The sequence below is a fragment of the Lagopus muta genome, chromosome 1 (genome assembly GCF_023343835.1).
Source record: "Lagopus muta isolate bLagMut1 chromosome 1, bLagMut1 primary, whole genome shotgun sequence".
In the NCBI taxonomy this organism is placed as follows: domain Eukaryota; kingdom Metazoa; phylum Chordata; class Aves; order Galliformes; family Phasianidae; genus Lagopus; species Lagopus muta.
In genome coordinates, this window is record NC_064433.1 from 119,163,098 (window position 1) to 119,179,147 (window position 16,050).

The following is a 16,050-nucleotide window of genomic DNA, read 5'->3' on the forward strand; positions in this document are numbered from 1 at the left end:
GCCACCACTACAATGAATAAAACATTTGAAAGATTTCAAAATGGCACTTTCATAATTCAGAAACAAAATTGTAATTTGGTAAGTTCTTTAACAATTAAATTAGATATTATGCTGCTTTACTGTAATTTTATGTTACAGTAAGATATAGAAAGGCTGTCAAGTAATTACATGTATAATATATTTATATCCATATTATAATTTAAATATATGCAAACCAGATACCATGGAAAGTGACAGGATGTCAAGAGATTAACTGTAAATACTCAGTTATTGTAAGTGTTCAAAAAAATAATACAATTAATGTAGTGAAAATGGTATCATTTCCCAATTTACAACTAAATCATGAAGGTGAGGTGTAACATTCATCAAAGGGCCATTAAGACAGGCAAGGCTGTGGTATCTAAAATATCTCCTCATAAGCATAGCCTTTAATAGATATGAAGGCATGCAGCTCTGCAGATGCTAGGATACTACTGGACATATCCAAAAGCAGACTTCAGAGGCTTCAAAAACTTTTGTATAAATATGAGGTACTGTAGCTGCATGCTGTTATCTGAGTGTACCTAAATTTCCCTATAGTATTTTGAGTAATCCAAATTTCTCTTTCAATGTATTTTAGATTACTGGTGGAATAATTCCCCAGGGAGACTAAAGAAATTCAATTTATAGCTCTGTGAATACTACTTCTCTACTTGGTGTGTCACAACCTAAATGGTTTTCTGGCCATAGAATAGAAATCATGACAGTAGGTTTGCAAGATTCCATAGTACATAAGGAACCAGAGGCATTATTTCAAACGGTTGTTCACTTTAATACAGGGTACTAGCAAGTGTACTTATTTATGATTAATAAAACAAATATATATCAAGCTATTACAGAAGTATTACCAGAAAGGTGTGTGTATGTGTATATACAAGTAGGTCAGTCCAAAAGTAATGCCTCTCATTTCCATGGAAACAAAGAGTACAATAAATAGAACGGAGAATTCAGTGGAGAAAATTCTCACCTGAAAAACTGTTTTGCAACGTAGTCATGTATACATAACAATGTCATGTATCTATGTAGTCACCACTATGCACTTTTGTCAGTGATGAACAAGAGTAATGGAATGTGGCTTGTCTTTCATGTTGCTGTTACTGCTGCTGAAAGGCACCACCCACCACTTCACTGTGCTGACAGCAATTGTTTGGTCTCTATAAACATTCAGCAAATAATGATGAATGTCAGTCAGTCATTTTTTCTGCACGGAGGAATTCAGTGACACACCTCTGCTTCATCAATGCTTCCATACGCCATTGTGTCAGAGTGCCCCTCTGCTGCCATCTGTCACACAGCAACAAAATATAATGGGATATTGGCAGGAAAGTTCAACTTCTACTGCTGTAGCACCAACATCTGCCTCTGATGTTATGGGCCAACATGATAAAATAGGAAATATTACATTCAGAGCAGCACTCAAATGTTCACTCTGCCATTTGTAAGGGCTGCTACAATATATGTATTTTTGATAGCACCAGCAAGTGTATTGAGAAAGATTTCCACTATAGGTTATTGCAAAACTGTCACTAGCAAAATAGCAAATGTGTGTATGTTTATGTATGCATGCATATATATACGGACATACATACACCCAGAGAAGTTCAGTTTCGAATGGAAAACAAGTCATTTTTAATCCCATAGATCTTTAATCAAGACGTAAGAGGATGTAGAACTTGACACTTGGAGCAGCTAATAGATACTTGTCATTTCTGTTTTTCATGTGAGTAACCAATAGACCATGATGTTTCCTATTTTTTCAGGCACAATTTTTCTTTTCCCAGGCCACTTATACGTACATGTGGCTAATGCAGACAACAGCAGTTACTGATTTCAATCTTTTCAGAGAGTTTCCCCTTTGTTTCAGAGTATTTTTCACCTTTGCAGATAAGTTGCAATTATAGTTCCTTGGTTTTGCCCTTATTTTTAGTATCTTCAAGATGTCTCTGGTTCTTAGGTTGCCAACTGCACTTCAGAGAGATTGGCTGCAGTTCTCAGAGGTGCTTCTGGTTCACATGCCCGATTTAGTAGTTCTCAAGCTAGCAGAAATCTCCTTCTGTCAGTATTTTAGCAATCATTTTTTATCGCTATTTTTTCCATTATAGCCAGATTGCGTTTCTAGCTGCTCTCATCAGTGTGTTCATTTTTGAGTACCACAATTTGGTAAATATATACCAGTGTTTCAGAACTGTATTCAGAAGTGGTATAGAACCGTCTCAGTATAGAATCGTGTCTTTATATTCAAATATTCATTCTGAAAGCCAAAGATAAGATATTTAAGCTACCAAAGATGTGAGGAATTTCTCCTAGTGAGATTTTACATGCTTAACTGTCTTTAGAAACAGCACGAACATAACATACATGAAACTCTGTGCTAGTCTCAGTAGTTAATTCTCTTTCATGTTCTTTTTCATTCATTATAAGCTTAACACTTATGTTCTTAGGGACACGCTGCAGCTGAAAAATCATGCAAAGACCAAGTTCCTTTCTTAAAACAGGGGAGGGGTTCTTATAAGCAGGGAGATTTGTTGTTCCACAGTGTGTCATTAGAAGTGAATGTAAAGTGGTAAAGTCTGTCGTGATGCTGACAAGAGACAGGGATGAGCCCATCCCTTATAGAAAATATTAGGTTTTAAAGTCGTTGTGAAGGGGAAACCATTTATCTAATATTTTAGGTATGCAATGTTTTCTTTGTACAAATACTCTAAATGACATATGAATGATTTTGTGACCTATTAATAGCTCCTTTAACTTTTGGAAAGGTCAGTAATAATGCTCCAGGAGTTGGCATTCCAAGTAATAAATCTATAAGCATTACTGGTTTGATTGTGGTTAACAGATGGAACAGTGTTATACCAGGTATTGAGAACTGCATACCCTCCCAGTGTCACATCACACTTTCTGTTTGACATTGCTTTGAATTGTTTTCCAAAGTTGCAAAGTAATCTTCAGGATGCACAGAACTTTTCCCTTCATATTTGAAAGGAGAAACTTTATTCACTTTGTGGACTTGGTTTGTTCTTCTTGCATTTGTGTATACATGATTCCTTCCATCTGTGTTCAGTAGAATAGTACTTCTCAGTGTTCAGAATTGTTAACTTTTTCACTAAAGAAAACTTTTGGTTAGAAACTAAAAAGAAATGAAAGACAACAAAATGTTGTTTATCACAGATGTCATTGTTTTGCAGGGTTCTTCATTTTCATCTTCTATTGTGTAACAAAGGAGAATGTCCGTAAGCAGTGGAGAAGATATCTGTGTTGTGGAAAATTCAGGCTAGCTGAAAACTCTGGTAAGCATGAAAATGTTTTTGTTGTTCTTTTCTTCCTTCTTCCAAAGAATTCCTAGCATTTAATAATACGCTTTTTTTCTTAAATTCAATAAACTGTTTTGTTCTAGTTGCAGACATGATTTATTTCTCAAAGTACAATAAACCTCTGAAATTATACTCTTTAAAGACAGCAGTTAATGCAGTTCTTGCATTAAGTTGTTAACTGCAGCTGGTCTCTTCTGGTGCAGTTTATGGGCATGTCTTTGAAGAACACTTCTGATCGTGATTAGATTAGAAGTTTGTCTAATCACAATCAGAAGTTTTAAGATTTGCTCCAGTTTGAGTCAATTGTAATTTTGCCAGCAACTTCAGAAAAAACACAAGATAAAGAAAACTTTAAACAAAAAGAAAAAAAAAAAAGTAGAAATAGGTTTGATTATTTTGTTATTCAGTAGTTGACTTCTCATAAAGCTGTATGCTTTTCAATCATTTCTTTAGTTGCTGGAAAATTCTAATCTGGTACACAGTCATAACACTAAGACAGCCTGTTGCTTTAAGAAGGGATTAAACAGAAAAAAACACAAACTAGATGCAAATAATTGTAAACATCAAGAGTTTTGATATTCTTTGCAGAATATTGTTCTGTTTAGAAAACTACATTAACGCTTCTATGAGTTGCACAATTTTCTCTACTATCTGTTGTAGACTGGAGCAGAACTGCTACTAATGGTTTAAAGAAGCAGACTGTAAACCAAGGGGTATCCAGTTCTTCCAATTCCTTGCAGTCAAACAGTAACTCCACTAATTCTACAACAGTGCTAATGAATAATGATTATTCAGTGCATGCAAATGGGAATGGTATGTATCATTGCAATGCTATGCTCTTTCCTGCTAACATAGTAAATTGCTGACCAGTTTTTGGATGTCAGGGGCAAGTTCTTTACAGAGAGAGTGGTGAGGTGCTGAAATAGGCTGCCCAGAGAGGCTGTCGATGCCCCATTCCTGGAGGTGTTCAAGACCTTGTTGGATGCAGCCCTGGGCAACCTGCTCTAGTACCATCAGATCTGGAGATTGGTGGCTCTGTGTGTGGCAGGGGGATTGCAACTTGATCACTGGGCCCGTTCCAACACAAGCTATTCCATGATTCTAGGAATGATTATTCATATTAATAATATAATATAGGTTCAATAATAATATAAGGTCAAAATATTTCAGATTTCCTCACAAATAATATCGCATCTGGTTTAGGAGATGGTACACAAAGGTTTAAAATATCCATATTATACTTAGTGGGGTCTGTTGATTTACATATCAGATAGTAGGTAATATTCATCAGTAAGCCTGTTATTTACCAAAAGCTGCTGTAAGCGCCTTTCTTGTCAGATGTACCAGGGAAGATCAGATTTTTGGTTCCTGTAGTCAGCTCATCTTTCACTGCCTTGATGTTTCTCACCAGTGTTTTTCTCTTCCCCAAACCATAAATGGAAATTAGATTCTGCACTGACTGTTGTCTTCTCAGTAAATTTAACAGTAGCCAGTCATGGCCATGTTGGCTTGTGAAGTGATACAAACAGTAACACAAATAACACTATTAAATGTGTGTTTTGATTAATTCTGTTATTTAAAACAGATTAATTCAAATGTATTGCATTTGTGTTTGTGAACTCAATTTTCATGTTTCTTTCCCAGAAGAAATACTAGTTCCAGTTTGGGTTTTCCCATCTTGATATTTTATTCCATCTCATGATAGATGTGATATCAGGATGGTGGCACATCTCTTAAACTTACCTACTCTCTGAGAAGGAAAAAGAACAGAAAAAGGAAAAAGAAAAAGAAGAAAGACCAACTGAAAGCATTTGTGCAAATATTTATAATAAAGAATCCTACTTCTAAGAAAAAATATCTAGAGTGTGGTGTATAGATATAGGAAATTCTATCCAGTGAATTGAGCATTTGTGGAGCTGGTGTTCCAGTCTGTTAAGAGGCTTCATTTGGGAGTGGTATTACATATGTTCACTGTAGGGACACAGAAATGTTTAAGATTTTTCAATCTAAATATGGCTTGCAAAAGTATTTGGACCAAGGCCACATTCTGATCGTTCTCCAGAAATAAATACTGCAAGTTAAATGCATTTTAAAGAGAAAAAAACCACAAAACCTGCCATGTTTATTCCAAGTTTATTTCATATCCATGGCAAAACTGAGAAACTTGAACTTAACTATAGTTAATGCAAAACTGGAGTTAGAAGTATTTTGCATCTTACCTAGTGACACTGATTCCAAGTCTTAGTCTGCATTCTTAGAATTGTGACCTTCCTGGTTGAAAATGTGAAATCTTTTTGTGTGTACAGTGTATTAAGGTCTCTCAGATCTTTTACTTGTCTCGCGTAGAGTAAATATATACAGAATGCGTACAGAGAAATCCTCATCTTGAAATTATTGCAGAGGTAAAATGAGATACCATGAGCTCCCTATACTCACTGGGAAAGTACTGTATCTTCTGATTCTGACCTTCTCTGAGAAGGGACAACTATTTGTTTCTACAGGCCATCTTTCCGGTGAGAAGAATGGTGTTTCTTTCAGCGTGCAGAATGGTGATGTGTGTCTTCAGGACTTTTCAGGCAAACAACTTGTATTTCAAGAAAAGGATGACACTGGCAGCCAAAATAGCCGTATCTCACTTAGAAGGACTTCAAAGAGGGGAAGCTTACCTTCTGCTGAGAAAATGTGATTTCCTTTTGAACGGAACACTGTTTTACAGTATGAAGTAGAGATTTACTTCAACAGTTTTACATAATGTGAGAAGACCAAAGACTGATTTTATTTAATATATTGTCTTGAAACTTCCAGGCAGCCATGCAATGGCTTGACAACGACAATTGTTAATTGGAAAAAAAAATGGGGAGGAAGCTCCTGTTCCGACAAGGTATTTCGGATGTCGAATTACAGCTGGCACGTTTCTATTTTGATTCTTCATTAGAGATATTTGAGGATTTTTACGCTTAAAGTTTTGTTTAGTTTTTTTTTTAGTACAATTAAGTATCTGGATATAATGCATAGTAGTATTGTATAAATGTAGGAAATTACAACTTGTGTGTTAACTTCAAAAATGTTAGCTATACTGTCTTCAACTTTTTGTATGTTAGAGTTGCAGGTTAGTGCTGTACATAAGGAGGAGAATGCCAGCCTTTAAATATCTTAGTGGTAGTTTTATATTTATTTCTTGTAATATAAATTTAAATATTCTTTTGTATAGAAAAATAATTGATATTTTGTTTTAACTTTTATTGTACTTCGCATTTGTCTTTAATTGAAATAATTAACAGAATGATACAGAAGTTAATGTGTTCAGTTAGTGAAACCACTTACTGTGGTTTGCCAGAGACAGAACTGTGTATGTGAACACCATTATTTTTTAATCCTTAGTGTCCTCTTTCACTGCAACACAGAGAGGTAGAGAAACTGGGTGTCATTAAAGTAGAGCACTAAGAATGAGGGAGTGATGAATAAAGTCACCTGTAAGTTATTAAATGTAGCTAAGTTATCTTAGTAGCTGGACTAAGTTGGTGGGAGCTTTTGCCATTGATTTCACCAGGTTCAATATTTTATCTTGAGTTCCAAGTATTAAACACACTGCCATTTCTCATCGACAGTGATTTTAAAAAGAAAAAAAAAGGGTTACTTTTTTTGAATAAAAAGAATACAGAAAATAATGCTGTTATATTTAGTAGCCTACTAAATTGTTTGTTTTGTTGTGTGGCTGTTTTTAAGGGGCAGCTCTTGAGCAGTTACAATCTATTTCTGCTTGCATTTTGGTCCTTCTTTGGCAAACCAAATTCTGAGGCCCCACCTCAGTTACTTCCTGAATCATCGTCTAATTTCCTCTGTGATATTTCTCTGAAAAAGGTGGATTTTTGGCTCCTCATACGCAACAGTCGGAAGAAAATAGAGCCCATACAACACTGTGAAGATTTCTGAACAGTGTGAGCACAGGTTGTGCCTACTTCTTAGACAAGTGTGCAGTTGTGACTTTCTTTTGCTCCGTGGGTTCTTGTGGAAAGGTTGGATAGTGCCAGAGCAAAAGCCAGTGCCGCACTGCAGAGTGCCAACCCTTGGAAAGGGGCTTTCTGAGGCAGGTGCACACTGGGTGGGAGAAAGAGTTCTGCTTTCCCAGAGGACTCAGTAAGGATCTCTGGAAACACTTCTCAACAAAGTACATCGGTGGAACACCTTTCTGGGGCTCTGGCGTGGTTGTTGAACCAAATTACTAAACACTCGTGAGGTTCTAAATGCAGTGCCTGGATTCTTTTGGTCACCTATGCCTGAGACTATGCAGAATATGCCTTTAAAGTGAGAATTCAAAGCATTTGTTGTGTTTATCCACAAGGTTTTAACTGCATGTTAATAAAAGAAAGTACTGGAATGCTAGTAGCTAGAGTGCTTTTATGTGAATGCTTTAACTGTTGGCGAATTGCCTTTGCACTGTTTCTTGTAAATTTATTTAATGTTTGTGTATTTATATTTTCAACTGTAAAAAAAAAAAACAACAATAAATTTACAGCAAGTAAACACAAAATACATAAATTTTGTCTTTTAGCTAAATGTGTCCTTTTACTGGATTGTGTTACAGTTCTTGAAATGATGTGAGCCGGAGTATGTCACCTCATGAGGAAAGTGCTGGCATGGCCCTTGCTTTTTTGTGTCCATATCATATTTCACCTTTCATGGCTCAAGCAGATCTGTCTTTCGCAGAGATATGAGTCTGATATAAGCGGTCGGATGTAAGTCTGCCCAGTCAGTGCTTGTTCCTCCAGTCTGCTGAAACTCTTCCATAAGAATGCCATGAGTAAAAGAATCATAGAATCATTAAGGTGGGAAAAGACCTCTAAGATCAGGTCCAACCATCAACCTGTCCCCATTATACCCATTAACCACGTCCCTCAGTGCCACATCGAAACAGTTCTTGAACACCTCCAGGGATGGTGACTCTACCACCTCCCTGGGCAGCCTGTGCCACTGCCTCACCACTCCTTCTGAGAAGAAATCTGTATTAATATCCAAACCTGAACTGCCCCTGGCACAATTTGAGGCCATTCCCTCTTGTCCTGTTGCTGTTACCTGGGAGAAGAGGCCAACCCCCACCTCACCACAACCTCCTTTCAGGCATTTGTAGAGAGTGATAAGGTCTCCCCTGAGCCTCCTCCAGGCCATGGCTGAATTTGGCTTCAGCAATTCTGTACTAAAAAGTATATTCTACAGTTACAGCTTGGACTCTTCATTTGTTTCTATTTTTGCACCTCAATTTATACTAGGATTATTTTAATCATTCTTATTTGATTTATTCCTAGGCATGGGAATTGCACCTTACTTGGCCATACACATACTGTAGTAAAGTTTCACACTCCCGGCAGCCTGTTGGTGCAGCCCAGTGAATACCATCAATAAAGGCGTTGAAAAACCATTTGCACACCAGGGGGCGTGGGGACCGAGCAGCTGCCTAAGCAAATTTGGGTTAGCTCAACCGCCTTCTTAGGTCATAAATACAAACACACACACAAAAAAGTCATTAAATAAGTAGTCATATTGTGCTTTATACAACTCTGTGGTTGTTTCGCTTCCAGTTCCTGGTACTTCATAGAAAGCTTTGCAACTCTAAGCTGTATTATGCTCTACAGAATACGTATCCCTTCGGTACTCGGACTTTTGTGCCCTGCCAGCAGCGTAGCCATAGCAACCCTTTATCTGGGAGAAAAGTGGCACCACTCCCTGCTCCGCCCCGCCCAGCCGCCGCCGTGCCGCCGAGACCGCTCGGCTCCGCCGGGTATCGCCGTAGGGCCGCGGGCGCTGAGGGGAAGCGGCGTAGGGCCCCGCCCGGCCGCCGGCAGGGGGAAGGGCCGCGGGCTGGGAGGGCTGGCGCGCCGCCCGCCGCGCACGCAGAGAAACGGCCGCCGCCATCTCCGGCTGCCGGCCCGCCCATCGCGGCCGGGCGGTGAGACGAGGCGATGAGGAGCCGCAGTAATTCGGGAGTGCGCCTGGACGGCTACGCCCGCCTGGTGCAGCGGACCATCCTCTGCCACCAGGTGAGGGCAGCGTCGCCGGTGTAGCGGCTGGGGCTCGGAGGCGGGTTTGGCGCCTGGGTCGGGGCGAGCGGGTGGAGGCGGCTGTCCGCCCTTCCCGGGCTGCGGCAGCCGGGCCCGCACCTGCAGCACTAAGGGCTGCCCGCGTTCTGAGCGCTGAGTGCAGGCGTCGGCGCTGCTGGGGAGAAGCTGTCACCGGCTCCCCGTGCCTTGGCTCGTGCAGCCTGCGCAGCGCCGTGCGTTCTGCTCGATGCGCCTGCTTCAGGTGTGTGTGCTGAGGGTGGGGGGCATGCACGGTGTTGTGCTTCTTTAAAAGTGGTTCCCTGCGCAGAGTGAAGGGCACTGGGGCTTCTTGTGTGAATCTAGTCCCAAATGCACCTCACTGCAGTAACTTAGAAGAAATTGCAAAGCAATCATAAGTGAAACGTCTTTAGATGTTAGGAAAAAATCTTTAACAGTGAGGGGGTTAGGCATCTCTGGTTGCCCATAGATATGGTTGATGCCCTGTCCCTGGAGACTTTCAAGGCGAGGCTGGATCAGGCCCTGGGCAACCAGATGTAGCTGTGGTGTCCCTGTTCATTGCAGGGGAGTTGGACTAGATGGCCTTTAAAGGTTCCTTCCAACTCTAAGGATTCTATGATTCTATGACTAACTAAAGAGGTGAGCACCCAGAGCCCAACAGGTCAATAAGATTTATACCATCAACTCACTAAGATTTATGCTATCAGCTGCTTCTGTGGGCAGAAGCTCCGGACACCTGAGAACTGTTATCATTAGGTGAACTACTGAAAACCTACCAGCAACAAAAAGCAAGGATCTGGTGTGAGCAGTATGAGACAGCATGGCTGGGCTCTCACCGTGGTGGGCTGTGGGAGCTGCCCTGTACTGCTCTCCTGGCCCTGCGGGATGACCTTGGGCTCCTTCAGCAGCTGCTGGGGAGCTGGGCCTGAACTGAGCCACTCACGTCCTGTGAGCAGCCAGAAAGAAGAGCAGCAGGCGGCAGAGGTGCTGCCGAGACAGGGCTGTACAGCTCTGGTGTGTGGAGGTGACCTTGTGCCCGGCATCCAGCAGCATGCAGATTAAGCTGCTGTGCTCTGACAGAGCTCATGTTCTCTGAGACGTGGCTTGGAGAACGTGAAGTGTGTTTGGGAACATTGCGTTTGATAAAGGTGTGTCTGACAGGGCAGGGGTCAGGTGTCCCTGCCACAGCAATTGATCTGGCATTCGTAACAGTTGCTCTGTGTGAACACACAGCTGAGAAACAAGCGTAAAAGTTAATGGCAACGAGGCAAAGGGAATTAATGATTAAGTGAAAAATGTTGTGAAGTGTTTGAGACGCAGGAGACTATGCAATATTCTGGTTCTCAAACGGTGTTGCTACTGAACGCTACCAGAATTTGCCATTCTCTGCATTGGAACATAAAAAGGCTTTGCATGCATTCATGCTTTAGCTTCCATAAACCAAGTGAGACAGAAACACTTTGCCCACTTCCTAGAAGAGAAGCAATTCTTTTTTACTTCTTCAAGACCATACCACAGCATGGTCACACAGACAAGGGCAGATCCCAGCTCAGTTTCAGATGTTAATTCGTTACCCTGTTTTCCTTCCAAATACACACAGTTTAGATTTGTGTTTCTTCATTGTGCTTCGGCTGTCACCGAGTGGCGTAGCTCATCAGCCTGTGTGGGTGAGTGTGCCCTGATGGATTCTATAAGCTTTGTGTCCTGAAGTGCTCAAATAACTAAATTTTGCATTTCGCATGTGTGAGTTCAGGAAAGGACTGGGCATCTCTGTTGCAAAACTGTGAGAAGCTGTATTCTGCAGCCAGTATGAAAACCCCAAATCCTTTCTTTCTCCCTCCTCCAACATGTTTTGATATGGAAAGAAGTGGTTTATCGTAATAGATGGGACTTCAGGTAATAATGTTTGTTCTTTACCTTTTCTGCCATGTTCAGAACCCAGTTACAGGGCTGCTTTCAGCTGGTACGGACCATAAGGATGCGTGGGTACGGGACAATGTCTATAGCATCCTTGCAGTGTGGGGGCTTGGCATGGCCTACAGAAAGAACGCAGACCGGGATGAGGACAAGGCCAAAGCCTATGAGCTTGAGCAGGTATGTTAAAATTCAGTGCAAAACAACTATGCTATGTTTTGCCTTTTTTTCCATATGGTCATGGTTTTGGTGTGCTTGCATTTCTGTTATGTCGAGGATGTGGCACTGTTTTCCCAGCATGGAATACATGTTTTGTTCTTGTGACAGCAGTGTTTATGTAACACAGAATGGTCTGTGTTCCTAGCAGCCCCCCAGGAGATTTGGAGAGCTGAGCAACAGAGAGGCTAACATCTCCATATATATACTGAAAGTAAACTGGTAGGAGTAAAACTCCCATTGTTTAGCACATTATTGTAAACTCTGCTTCTAAGAGATTTTATGGCCTCGTTTAGAAGCCTCCCTGATTAAACTGTGAGATCCTTCATGAGGTGTGCTGTGGGCAGAAATTCAAACCTAGGTTGCTTGTATCGTAGGATGGCAGTTTATCATTTTTCCCCTTAAGGAGAAACATGCCCTTTAAAGCAGCTGTCTTTGAAATGTGAACATGTGTAGTCTCACGGAAATCATATGTGGTGTATAGACATGTTTGGTCAGAACCAAAAAAGGCAAAGCATGATTGTATTTTTAAGCCTTAATAATTTTCCGGAATTTAAGATGAAATCTTGTCTTAATGCTTATTCTGTGCTTCTCTTAATACACACTGAGGTCTCTTCACATTACTCACCCACTTGCTGTATAAAGAGATGAAGAGACTCCACAGGTTTTCCGGCTGTGTCTGGGTCTTGTAGTTACTTACCAGTGTTGCCTGGATCTGTCAGTCTAACTATCATTATTCTTACAGTGGGTAACATTCTTCTTACTTCCTTAGCCAGATAGAAAGAACACAGGTTACTCTGCATGCTGGAGAGGGCCTTTGGGAAAAGATCAGTTCTCCCAAATAGAAGCATGAGAACAAAAATCAATTATTTTTTTTTTTAAAGGGCATTTAAAACATTTCAGATTAATACATTTTTTTTGCCTTTGGGAGGACATTAACATGGGATGTGAACCTGTGACTTTTGCATGTTGTTTTTAACAGCTGATAGGGCTGGTAGTACAGGAGTGTCACTGGTCTGCTTTATTCCTGCAGAACGTTGTGAAGCTGATGCGAGGTCTCTTACAGTGCATGATGAGACAGGTATGTATGCATGGTACAATTCAGCACATACACTGCTGTTAGCCTAAGCCAAACTCTGGTCATGCTTGTACCTTTTTAAAATCAGGTTTGCAGCAAATCACAGTGTTGCCTTTGCAAACTGATTTGCTCAAAGGTGCATAGCTGTTACTAAGATCTGAACTCAGCAAGGTAATTTAAGCTTACTCTTTCCCAAAGAGATGTGGATTTAGGCAGAGTCTAAAGTTCATGCACTATGATCAATCAAAACACGCTGATGTGAGGTAACAAAATTTAGGACCTCAAGTTTCTCCCTATCTAAGACAACATGTTGTGAAATTGTTTGGAGAATTTCTTCTGAAGTGTTTCACATTTGAAATCTGTGGTGCTTTTCAGGTAGATAAGGTGGAGAAGTTCAAACGCACACAGAGTACCAAGGACTGCCTGCACGCCAAGTACAACTCTGCTACTTGTGCCACAGTGGTTGGAGATGATCAGTGGGGACATCTGCAAGTTGATGCCACTTCTCTTTACTTGCTCTTCTTGGCACAGATGACTGCATCAGGTAAGCAGAAGATATTTTAGCCTTGACTATCTTGTTGTTACAGTCTTCATGTTTTACAACTTTCAATTGAAGAGGAGGAAAAAAAACATCACTAGCTTCAAAGATCTTTGTGTAGTTATTGCACAGAAAATAGTATTTCTACGGAAAGAGATGTTTGTTAGTTAGGATTTCACACTTACAGTAACTGCCTAGGAAGTCCATTCTCTTAGAGTTTGTTGGTGTACAAATTCTATTCAGAGCTATTCAGAACCATGTCAAAGACGAGTGCGTCTGATGGACCAGCGGGTTTATTCAGAGTGACTACACCAAGCTGGGTGCCACTGTCCTGTCTGTGTTCCTCTTCTTGCGGGCATTGCTTGGCTTTCTGCTCATAGCAACCATGCTCTTCCTCTGTGAGAATAAGTCTCTTCTCCTGGTGGTCTCCTGGCAGAGCATGAAGCAGATGGTGCAGCTGCTGCTGGAGCTGGGCCCCCCGGTTCTCAGGAGCTGGACGTGGTTCAGCTCTCCCTGTTCTGTAGCCATGGTGTGTGAATGCCGTGTTTCCACTGAGGGCGTATTTTTGAAACAGGTGATGTGTATTGGTGGCATTTGAAGTAGTTCATGGGCAGCAAATGTTGAGGCTTGTTGCCACTCCCTTTGAAATCAACTTGAGTCTTTCACTGATTTCTGTGAATAGTAGTTGGTAGTTGGTAACAAATATACAAACGCTTGAAATTTTTTGAAGAGGAAATAGTTCTAATACAGCATATTTTCTTTCTTCTTCTCTTGTTTTTAGGGTTACGTATCATTTTCACCCTTGATGAAGTTACCTTTATTCAGAATCTTGTTTTTTACATAGAAGCTGCCTACAAAGTTGCTGTAAGTAGTTATTTATGTGTAAGACATCTGAACCCAGCTTAGATGTGGGTTGAAAATTATTTCTTGATGGTGACTGAAAATACAATCCTGTTTTTCCATCAGAGGATGTCGGAATTTGTCATTACATTGTGAGCAACATTTCTGGAGGTGGTGGGACAGCTGTAGGGGAATTTGCTGTTTTCTGGATGAAGTATAGTGATTCTATCATCACAGTAGTAATTAATAACAATTTCTGATGTCTCATGAGCCTTTCCGAAAAGAGCAGAGTGTTATCAAACTCTTTTTTGGAAAGTGATGAGTTGCAGAGGCACGGGGAGAAGCATGCAGTTTGGAGGTCTTTGTGTGTTTTATGGAGAAAGTGATTTATGACTGCAGATGTGATCCTGCTGGGATGTATTTTTATGTTCTGCTTTTTAAACGTGCAGAGGAGCTCTTTGGAAGTCACTTGTTATTTTATTTTTAAGGCTGATAAACAAGTTTCCTATGAGGTTCTGGTTTTCTGGTAGCCTGTGCGTGTGGAGGCGAGGTAGGGAAATACTGGTTGTATATGTAACCATACCAGTTTTTTTCTTACTGTTGTTATTCTTGCAGGATTATGGAATTTGGGAACGTGGTGATAAGACAAACCAAGGCATCCCAGAACTGAACGCAAGCTCCGTAGGGATGGCCAAAGTGAGCATGTCTTTCTGACTCCTCTTTTGTGGCTGTTCCCTCACTCTGAATAGCTCTAGTGAACCCAGCAGCTTCCTTTGCATAGCCTTCTTGGCAACAGTTAACTAATTGTATTAAGAATTTTTGAGTATTCAACATAAAATCCTTGTGATAATAGTTTACTTTGAAGGACCTTAGTACAGTTGTTCTGGGACTGCAAAATGTGCAGCAGAATCATTGAGGCACGAACGTGGTAGATACAGTGAACAGGATTTTAAAAGGAAAGCTCCTTGCTCTTTTCCGGATCCATACCCTATGTGGCACAGCAAACCCCACATCAGCAAAGCCAGGACACTTCCAGGTTAACGTAGGGGTGCACAGAGATGAATGGGTGGGTTGTTAATATCTTCCTAAGGCATATACATACACATTATAGCTGAGATATAGGAGATGTACTGATTCACCTATTAAGACAGGCATGATGTGTCTCTACAACCTAATGGCTGGTTGGCCATTAGGCATGCAGAGAGCAGACATTTTATCTCTCTTTCCCTAGGGAAGCGATAATATCAGAAAGAGAGGTGGATGGCAACATGCTCTTCCCTGCACTAGCAGAGGCTGATTCCCAGAGCATGTTGAGCAAGCCTTCCTCTTTGAATAGCCCTGCAACTAGGAGCCACAAATTGCCACTGAAGTGGAGGGGGGTTATTTTGGAACGTGGAATAGGAGAAGCATTTATGGATAAGTATTATTTAGGTATTATACAGCAGAAGCACTGTTTCCTGTTGCTTTGCGTTAGGTTTTAATTGTAAGAACAGTCATCAGCACATCAGTCCTGGATCCTACGAATGGAAATGCAAAAATATTGTTTACTTTTCCAGAAGTATTGACATGCTTCCCATTGAAGTTGGAAACAATATCTGTGGAGCAAACTTCTGTCTTGCCTAATAACCTTCAGAGGAGATGTCAGATGGCTGGGTTGTACTTGGCTTAAAAGATATCTAATGGTATTTTTGTGTGTGGGTGTTTTTGTTTTGAAGGCTGCTTTGGAAGCAATTGACGAATTAGATCTTTTTGGAGCTCATGGAGGGCATAAATCAGTGATTCATGTTCTTCCCGATGAAGTAGAACATTGTCAGGTAAAAGCAGTCTTCTGTTTCTAGTGCTTGAAGAAAATCCATCTCCTTTTCCATTCTGTTCTTAATTGAAATGCTGGTTAACTGAATGGTAAACTTAATAAGGGTGACTTCAAACTGTGCTGTTCATCCTGTTTATAGTAAATCACATGGAGCTGGTTTGAAACATTCCTATGTTAACTCAGTTAAAACAGTTATGCAGTGAATTCTCTCCATTTGCAAATTGTGCATTCTGTTTTGCACGTTACAT

General features: G+C 40.7%; 2 protein-coding genes across 4 annotated transcripts in view; both read left to right on the top strand.

The window, feature by feature from the left end:
- Positions 1–7,839, top strand: part of ADGRG2 (adhesion G protein-coupled receptor G2) — a 55,412-nt gene extending 47,573 nt beyond the window's left edge. For both annotated transcript variants that reach the window (XM_048939495.1, XM_048939488.1), the window contains 3 exons: positions 3,225–3,326; positions 4,011–4,163; positions 5,852–7,839. In XM_048939495.1, the coding sequence (XP_048795452.1) occupies positions 3,225–3,326; positions 4,011–4,163; positions 5,852–6,036 (440 nt within the window). In that variant the 3' untranslated portion in view covers positions 6,037–7,839. The remainder of the gene's footprint in view (positions 1–3,224; positions 3,327–4,010; positions 4,164–5,851) is intronic.
- A 1,321-nt stretch (positions 7,840–9,160) lies between these two features.
- Positions 9,161–16,050, top strand: part of PHKA2 (phosphorylase kinase regulatory subunit alpha 2) — a 39,251-nt gene continuing 32,361 nt past the window's right edge. The window contains exons 1-7 of one of the 2 annotated variants that reach the window (XM_048939507.1): positions 9,161–9,385; positions 11,339–11,497; positions 12,567–12,614; positions 12,987–13,155; positions 13,931–14,013; positions 14,605–14,685; positions 15,705–15,803. In XM_048939507.1, coding sequence (XP_048795464.1) covers positions 9,308–9,385; positions 11,339–11,497; positions 12,567–12,614; positions 12,987–13,155; positions 13,931–14,013; positions 14,605–14,685; positions 15,705–15,803 — 717 coding nt within the window. In that variant the 5' untranslated portion in view covers positions 9,161–9,307. The remainder of the gene's footprint in view (positions 9,386–11,338; positions 11,498–12,566; positions 12,615–12,986; positions 13,156–13,930; positions 14,014–14,604; positions 14,686–15,704; positions 15,804–16,050) is intronic. The other variant, XM_048939513.1, reaches the window with a different exon arrangement.